The 9,346-nt window shown below is 41.1% G+C and overlaps 1 protein-coding gene across 1 annotated transcript in view; it reads left to right on the top strand.

The window, feature by feature from the left end:
• The first annotated feature begins 1,738 nt into the window (after positions 1-1,738).
• LOC135557172 (potassium channel subfamily K member 3-like) overlaps positions 1,739-9,346 on the top strand; it is a 51,405-nt gene continuing 43,797 nt past the window's right edge. Inside the window, exon 1 of the mRNA XM_064990379.1 lies at positions 1,739-2,102. Coding sequence (XP_064846451.1) covers positions 1,820-2,102 — 283 coding nt within the window. The 5' untranslated portion in view covers positions 1,739-1,819. The remainder of the gene's footprint in view (positions 2,103-9,346) is intronic.

The raw sequence follows: 9,346 nt of genomic DNA, 5'->3' as shown, positions 1-9,346 counted from the left end.
TTGTTTTGTTAATCAGTGTTCAGTTCCATTAATAAAAGGATGAACACGTACATTGCTGCACCTTGGTCCTCACCTTATTCATACGACGACCGTTACAAGAAAGGTCTTTGTTTTCTGGCCATTTTGAGCCTGTAATCGAATCCAAAAATGCTGATGCTCCAGATACTCAACAATTCTAAAGAAGGCCAGTTTTATTTCTTCTTTAATCAGCACAACATATTTCAGCTGTGCTAACATAATTGCAAAAGGGTTTCCTAATGATTAATTAGCTTTCTGAAATGATAAACTTGGATTAGCTAACACAACGTGCCATTGGAAAACAGGAGTGATATTCCATTAAAAGTCAGCCGTTTCCAGCTACAATTGTCATTTACAACATTAACCATGTCTACACTGTATTTCTGATGTTGTTTTATTGGATGTTGTTTTATTGGACAGAAAATGTGCTTTTCTTTCAAAAACAAGGACATTTCTACGTAATCCCAAACTTTTGAACAGTAGTATATATGTATTTATATGTATGTATGTATTTCTATGTATATGTATATGTGTGTATGTGTATGTACACATTAGCAAAATAATATATGGGGGATTGGAAGTGATGCAGACAATTACATTGATTGAAGCTACAATCTATCTGCAATATTAAAGCTGATCTACCCCCTAAAAAATAAATGAAAATAAATAAACAAAGATTTTATATTTCGTTGCGTTGTCAACCAAACACAATTAATTCATATTTTTGTAATTACAGTAACTAGCCTTACAAACGAATGTAACAGCTGTTATTCAACCCAATGGTTAACACATCCATGGACACATTTTGAGGTTAGCCTACTGTAACTGTAAGTGTCTTCTTATGTAATCATGTTCAAGATAGCATGCAAAGGTCACAGGTCTTTGGCAATCTTCACAATTGCTGTTAAAAACTGTGCAGAATTTTTAGCAGCATTGATCACTTGCAAAATGTACTTTTAATGTAATCTCAACTGCAATCCGGGTTATTTGGTTGTGCTATTATAGATGAACCACAGTGATATACAAAATATCTGACATTGTATTTTAATTTGAACTTTGTTGTGCTTTTAAATTGTTGAAATTGCCGTGATAACACATTTTGTGTTGTGTTGTTAAATGGTTGAAACCATAGTGATAACACATTGGGGATTCATCACACTTCTGGATGTTTTCTTTAGTGGGTTAATAAAGGTTGACATCTCGTTTTTTTACCTTTATTTAATAACTAGGCAAGTCAGTTAAGAACAACATCTTATTTTTAATGACGCTTACGAACTGCCTTGTTCAGGGGCAGATCGACATATCTTATCCTTGACAGCTCTTCCAACCTTTCGGTTACTAGTCCAATGCTCTAACCACAAGGATACCAGCGGCCCCGCTCATTAATCAACGTCTCAACCAAATATCACCTTTCCGTGTTGAAATAAAGTTGTCGTGGGCAATGGGATGTTTTTTTCCTTTAATGCAATGTCAAAAAACAGCACTATTTTGTCAAATGGTAATATAACCAAAAACTTGCCGTCTACAGTTGCCTACCTCCCGCTCTCTGCAGACAAACGTACAGACCCTGAGCACGCACACGCAGACGACACGCAGTGTGAGGGGGGTTCGCAATAGGAGTGGGTGGTGCTGAAACGAACAGCTCCGCGAGTAAATGGGCGCTTCGGCAAATAAGGTCATCAGAGAGCTTTCATAGCGCCACTGTCCCTGTCTATGGAGACAGCCTCGCCATGAACCAGCCGAGCTCCCCATCCTCAAGATCCGCGTTCAAACTTTTGGAGCCCGTCTACTCACCCTGACCATGAAGAGACAAAACGTGAGGACCCTGTCGCTCATCATTTGCACGTTCACCTACCTGTTAGTCGGTGCGGCTGTCTTCGATGCCTTGGAATCTAAGAAGGAGAAGACCCAGAAAAAGAAAGTGTACGACCGAAAACAAGAGCTTATGAACACCTACAATCTCTCTCAATTCAACTTCGATGAGCTGGAGAGGGTGGTGTTGCAGCTGAAGCCTCACAAAGCCGGGGTACAGTGGAAATTCGCTGGATCTTTTTACTTTGCAATCACGGTGATCACGACCATAGGTAAGATTTGTTATACCAGTGACGTTTTGCATTTGAACGTGTTGCATTAATCAAAGTAAACAACAAAATAGCCTAGATAATGCGTAGGCTATGTGCCATGGCCTTGCAAGTTCGAGAAGGGATTTATTCAAACTAGCCTTTATGACCTTGCTGAAGATTACATTTTGTCCATCACGTTTCATGCTATTTTTATTTGACAAACAATCCAATTTGGTTATATCTTGGGTTATTATTATTATTAGCATAGGCTTTACTAAAGCAAACAGACACATTTAAAATTAGTTTACAGAATATTTCTAAATAGTTGCATTGGTATGGAACAGGGCTGGCCATAGCCTTTTGTGGACCCTAAGCAAAGAAAATCCCCAGTGGGCAAAACATTTTAGTGGCCCTCCTCTTTTGCAGCAGATCATTTTTTTGTTTTTTTGTTTTAGACTTAATTTCCTGCAATTCTGCACATTTTGCCATGGGGTGTAGAGAAAATGTTGCATTTTTAAAGCAAGTTTGCTACAATTATACAGAATGTCCAGTGAGGTGAAGCGAACATTTAGCAATTTTATAACTAATTTCATGCAATTGTACTCATTATGCAATTCTCCACATTATGCCATAGGGTGGAGAAACATTTTTGCAGTTTTCAAACTCATTTCCTGCAGTTCTACACATTTTGCCATGACTAATGCAATACTAATATGATATCTGAGTTAGTGTGACTAACAAAATCAATGTGAGGCCCCTGGAGATCAGGGCAATTTGACATGTTCCCTGCATGGATGGTCGCTAACTCGACCATTATAGCTGGCGGAGATGAGCTAATTGAGTGACTGTCAGTGACTGACACAATAAGAGAAAAACTGCTGATGCACAACCAAATTTATAAATTGCATCTTGTGTATTCAACGACTCAACTCTAAACAGTAAGTTGAGACACAATTTTTTATTTATTTTTAAATATATATATATATATATATATATGTGTGTGTTTTTGTTAGGAGCACTCTAGCAGCCACGGGGCCCCAAGTGATCGCTTATGCCTAGGGCCGGCCCTGCTATGAGAGTTTGCAGTAGGTTTTGAAATTATTAAGATCAACTTTTATCTGTTTTATAGTGAGATACCATTGCAAATATGGTGTTTAAGCTTGTTAGGACCCTGCTTCTTTTTTGACTGGACTTCTGGTATGGAATATGTCTTACAAAGCAATCCATCACAACCGTAGAATAAATATTATCTTTAACAGGTTGCAATAATAATCTTTGCAAGAGGCGTTGGAATAATGGGTATTCAGAAGTATCAGGTGCAAATGTTGAGCCTAACCAAAGCGTGGTCTTTAAAAGTCTCACCAGATAATATTCTATATGTTAAAAATTCATCTCAACATAATATTTAGGTTTGAAAGTTGTTTCTACTGCCAAAAGAGAAATGTAGCCTACACGATGGAGGAAGTACACTCACCTAAATCCCTTAACCACATTTCCCACTATCACCTTTTATATTAAGTAACTACAATGCACCTTCCTCCATACCATCACCCTCATCCCCAGCGTCATCTCTGGTCCCCACCTTTGGCTTGGCTCTGTATTGGGTGACTTGGGGCAGTTGTGCCTGGTGACCCAAGGTGGTGATAACCCTATCACATGTAGAGGTCTAATTGCATGCGAACCCGATCCAAGAAGCTGAAACCGCATGCTGTAATTGTGAGCCCATTGGCTGGCAGTGACACAGTGTTTGGCTTTTCAATTCACCATTAACTATTGATGGCAACACCAGAGTTTGCACTGTTCAACTGGCCTCTCATCCACACACCTACTCTTACAGTATATTGTATACTCCACACACACACAATACTGTAGAAACGCAAAGTCATAACCCCATGATAGTGCATAACAGTGAAGTCACATCTCTGGCAGACACACAGCTACATCTCTTGAGAAACATACTGCATAACCCGAAAACACTGACCATTTCTCAAAACGAGACTGAGTCAAGACCGAGATCAGTAAAATGTGAGTTCAATTCAAGATCGTAATTCTAATTTTGTCAAATCAAATAGTATTTGTCACATGCGCTGAATACAACAGGTCTACTATACCTTTCAGTGAAATGCTTACTTTACAAGCCCTTAACCAACAATGCTTTAAGAAGTTTAAGTAAAAAATAGAAAATAAAAGTAACAAATAATAAAACAGCAGCAGTAAAATAACAATAGCGAGGCTATATACAGGGGGGACCTGTACAGAGTCAATATGTGGGTGCACCAGTTAGTCGAGGTAATATGTACATGTATGTAGAGTTACAGTGACTATGCATAGATAATAAATAGAGTGTAGTGAAAGTGTAAAAGAGAGGTCTGGGTAGCCCTTTGATTAGCTGTTCAGGAGTCTTATGACTTGGGAGTCGAAGCTGTTAAGAAGCCTTCTGGACCCAGACTTGGCGCTCCGGTACCGCTTGCCATGCGGTAGCAGAGAGAACAGTCTATGACTAGGGTGTCTTGAGTCTTTGACAATTTTTAGGGCTTTCCTCTGACAGCGCCTGGTATAGAGGTTCTGGATGGCAGGAAGCTTGGCCCCAGTGATGTACTGGGCCATACACACTACCCTCTGTAGTGCCTTGCGGTCAGAGGCCAAGCAGTTGCCATACCAGGCAGTGATGCAACTGGTCAGAATGCTCCCGATGGTGCAAATGTAGAACTTTTTGAGGATCTGAGGACCCATGCCAAATCTTTTCAGTTTCCTGAGGGGGAAAAGTCGTGCCCTCTTCACGACTGTCTTGGTGTTTTTGGACCATGATAGTTTGTTGGTGATGTGGACACCGTGCCTGGCCTTGCAGTCATGTGTGAACAGGGAGTACATGAGGGGACTGTGCACGCACCCCTGAGGAGCCCCCGTGTTGAGGATCTGCGTGGCGGATGTGTTGTTGCCTACCCTTACCAACTGGGGGCAGCCTGGCAGAAAGTCCCGGATCCAGTTGCAGAGGGAGGTCTTCAGTCCCAGGGTCCTTAGCTTAGTGATGAGCTTTGAGGGCAGGTTGGTGTTGAATGCTGAGCTGTAATCAATGAATAGCATTCTCACATACACTACCGGTCAAAAGTTATAGAACACCTACTCATTCAGGGGTTTTTCTTTATTTTTGCCAAGAGTGTGCAAAGCTGTCATCAAGGAAAAGGGTGGCTATTTGAAGCATCTCAAATATATTTAGATGTGTTTAACATTTTGGTTACTATATGATTCCAAAAGTTTTATTTCATAGTTTTGATGTCTTCACTATTATTCTACAATCTAGAAAATAGTACAAATAAAGAAAAAACCCTTGAATGAGTAGGTGTTTGTCAAGGCAGATTTCCTCCTCTTCCTCTGAAGAGGTGAAACAAGGATCGGACCAATACGCAGCATGGTAGGTGTCCATGGTTTTTAATAAGAAAAACTAAACATGAACACAGATACAAAATAATAAAGTGAACTGGCAACGAAACAGTCCCGTGTGGCACTGACACAGGAAACAATCACCCACAAAATATCCAAAGAATATGGCTGCCTAAATATGGTTCCCAATCAGAGACAACGATAGACAGCTGCCTCTAATTGAGAACCAATCTAGGCAACCATAGAAATACAATTTACCTAGACAGGAAACAGCCCCATAAACATACAAACCCCTAGACACGACAAAACACATAAATCCCCTAGACAAGACAAAACACATAAATCCCACATGTCACACCCTGACCTAACCAAAATAATAAAGAAAACAAAGATAACTAAGCCCAGGGCGTGACAGTGTTCTCAAACTATTGACAGGTATTGTAGGTGTTCCTTTTGTCCAGGTGGGAAAAGGCAGTGTTGAGTACAATAGAGATTGCATCATCTGTGGATTTGTTGGGGTGGTAAGCAAATTGGAGAGGGTCTAGGGTTTCTGAGATAATGGTGTTGAAATCACCAACATAATAAGAGTTCAAAATGTCCAGTATTTCTGTGTTCATATTTCAGAAAATATGGATTCTTTAGACATTCAAAATAGTGAAAAAAATGCATGCTGAGGGAAAACAGACACTCTACAAATTATTACTTACCCAAACACAGTGGGGAACAATGTGCATTCTAATCCTTCTGTCAACGGGTGTATAGAGGTCTAGGGGTGCAGGAGAGTAGAGTGATGAAAACAGGCACACTTTTATTTTAGTTCCAAAAACGAGAGCACTACATAAATCAAATGCGCTCAAAACACGGAACATACAAAAATAAAGTGCGTAATTAATGCAGGTAAATTTAAATCCGTTTTACTTCATTTCTACCAGCATATCATATGTGCAACCAGAGGGAAAAAAACTCAAGAACACTCCACACACAGAGACACATACAAAGCTCACCCTCCATTTGGCAAATCTGACCATATTTCTAACGTCCTGATTCCTGCTTACAAGCAAAAACTAAAGCAGGAAGTACCAGTGACTCGCTCAATACGGAAGTGGTAGGATGACGTGGACACTGTTTTGCTTGCACAGACTGGAATATGTTCCGGGATTCATACAATGGCATTGAGAAGTATACCTACTCTGGCTTCATCAAGTACATATTCCAACCAGAAGCCATGGATTACAGGCAACATCCGCACTGAGCTAAAGGCTAGAACTGCCGCTTTCAAAGAGCTGGACACTAATTTGAATCTTCTAAGAAATCAAGCTATGCCATCAGACGAACCATTAAACTGGCAAAGCATCAATACAGGACTAAGATTGAGTCGTACTATGCAGGCTCTGACTCTCGCTGGATGTGGCAGGGTTAGCAAACTATTATGGACTTCAAAGGGAAACCCAGCCACGAGTTGCCCAGTGACGCGAGCCTACCAGACGAGCTAAATGCCTTTTATGCTTGCTTCGAGGCAAGCAACCGTGAAGCATGCATAAGAGCACCAGCTGTTCTGGACGACTGTGTGATCATGCTCTCGGTAGCCGATGTGAGCAAGACTTTTCAACAGGTTAACATTCACAAGGCCGCGGGGCCAGACGGATTACCAGGACATGTACTCAGAGCATGCGTGGACCAACTGAAATTTTCAAGCTCTCCCTGACAGAGTCTATAATACCTATATGTTTCAAGGAGAACAGCCTAGTCCGTGTGCCCAAGAAAGCGAATGTAATCTGCCTAAATGACTATCGCCCTGTATTACTCATGTCGGTAGCCATGAATTGCTTTCAAAGGCTGATCATGGCTCAAGTCCAGGTCCAAAAGGATCCTTAACAGCTTCTACCCCCAAGCTATAAGACTGCTGAACAATTAATAAAATGGCCACCTGGACTATTTACATTCCCCCCCTTTTGTTTTTACACAGCTGCTACTCGCTATTATCTATGCATAGTCACTTTACCCCTACCTACATGTACAATTTACCTCAACGAACCTGTACCCCTGCACATTGACTCGGTACCGGTACCCCCTGTATATAGCCTCGTTATTGATATTTTCTTGAGTTACTTTTATTTAAAACAATTTACTTTAGTTTATTTAGTAAATATTTTATTAACTTTTTCTTGAACTGCATTGTTGGTTAAGGGCTTATACGTAAGCATTTCGCTGTATGGTTATTCGGCACATGTTACAAATAAAATTAGGTTTGATTTGATTTTGTTTCTCAGTTTCTCATTCCCAGCTTTGATGCAACTGTACTGTCCCCGCCTTACAGATGGTAACGGTGTGAACAGGCCGTGGCTCTGGTGGCTGAGGTCCGTGAGGATACTTTTGGCCTTCCTGTGACACCGGGTGCTGTTGATGTCTAGGAGGGTAGACCGTGTGCCCCCTGTGATGGTTTGGGCTGACCGCACCACCCTCTGGAAAGCCTTGCAGTTGCAGATGGTGCAATGTCCATACCAGGCAGTGATACAGCCTGACAGGATAATTCAATGTTGCATCTTTAGAAGTTTGTGAGTGTCTTAGGGGCCAAGCCAACCTTCTTCATCCTCCTGAGGTTGAGGAAGTGCTGTTATGCCTTCCTCACCATGCTGTCTGTGTGAAGGGACCAATTCATGTTGTCATTGATGTGCACGCCGAGGAACTTGAAGCTTTTAACCCTCTACATTGCGGCCCTGTCTGTCACGATCGTTGGTTGAATAAATGGACCAAGGCGCAGCAGCGTGCGTAGAGTTCCGCATGTTTAATTATTGAAACTCACCAAAACAATACAGAAACAAACGAAACGTGAAGTAATGGAGTGCTCACAGGCACTACACAAAAACAAGATCCCACAAACAATAGGTGGGAAAAGGCTGCCTAAATATGATTCCCAATCAGAGACAACGATAGACAGCTCCCTCTGATTGGGAACCATACCAGGCCAACATAGTAATGAAAACTAGAATGCCCACCCTAATCACACCCTGCCTTAACCAAATACAGAAATAAAAGGATCTCTAAGGTCAGAGCGAGACACTGTTGATGTAGTCCACAACCAGCAACTTTGTTTTGTTGACATTGAGGGAGAGGTTATTTTTCTATTACCATTACCACTCCCCCAGGGGTCAAATCCTCCTCCCTGTAGGCTGTCTCGTCATGGTTGGTCATCAGGCCTACCACTGTTGTGTTGTCAGCCAACTTGATGATTGAGATGGAGACGTTCATGGCCATACAGTCATTGGTGAACAGGGAGAACAGGAGGGGGCTGAGCATTCTCTCTGTGGCGTTGAGGCTCAGTGTGGTGGAGGTGTTGTTACCTACCTTCACCAATTGGTGAAATAAAAAAATAATACAAAAATCAATCTATACAAAATACCCTTAAATGACAAAGCAAAAACTGTTTTAAAATAAAAAAGTGAAATATCACATTTACATAAGTATTCTGACACTTTACTCACTACTTTTGTCCGGACACTCTACCATAAAGGCCTGATTGATGGAGTGCTGCAGAGATGGAAGGTTCTCCCATCTCCACAGAGGAACTGGAGCTCTTTCAAAGTGACCATCGGGTTCTTGGTCACCTCGCTGACCAAAGAATCTGAAGTCAAATTGGTACAACCATGAGATCTTGTTGGCCCACTTACATGTTCGGGCATTCAAAGTAGCCCTATCAAAGAACTGTTAATGAGTAATATTTTTTTTTATTTCACCGTTATTTAACCAGGTAGGCTAGTTGAGAACAAGTTCTCATTTACAACTGCGACCTGGCCATAAAGCACAGCAGTTCGACACATACAACAACACAGTTACACATGGAATAAATAAACATACAGTCAATAATACAGTAGAAAAAGTCTATA

The sequence above is a fragment of the Oncorhynchus masou genome, chromosome 16 (genome assembly GCF_036934945.1).
Source record: "Oncorhynchus masou masou isolate Uvic2021 chromosome 16, UVic_Omas_1.1, whole genome shotgun sequence".
Taxonomy (NCBI): domain Eukaryota; kingdom Metazoa; phylum Chordata; class Actinopteri; order Salmoniformes; family Salmonidae; genus Oncorhynchus; species Oncorhynchus masou.
Note: the sequence above shows the minus strand (reverse complement) of the source record. Positions and strands in the feature narration are given on the sequence as shown.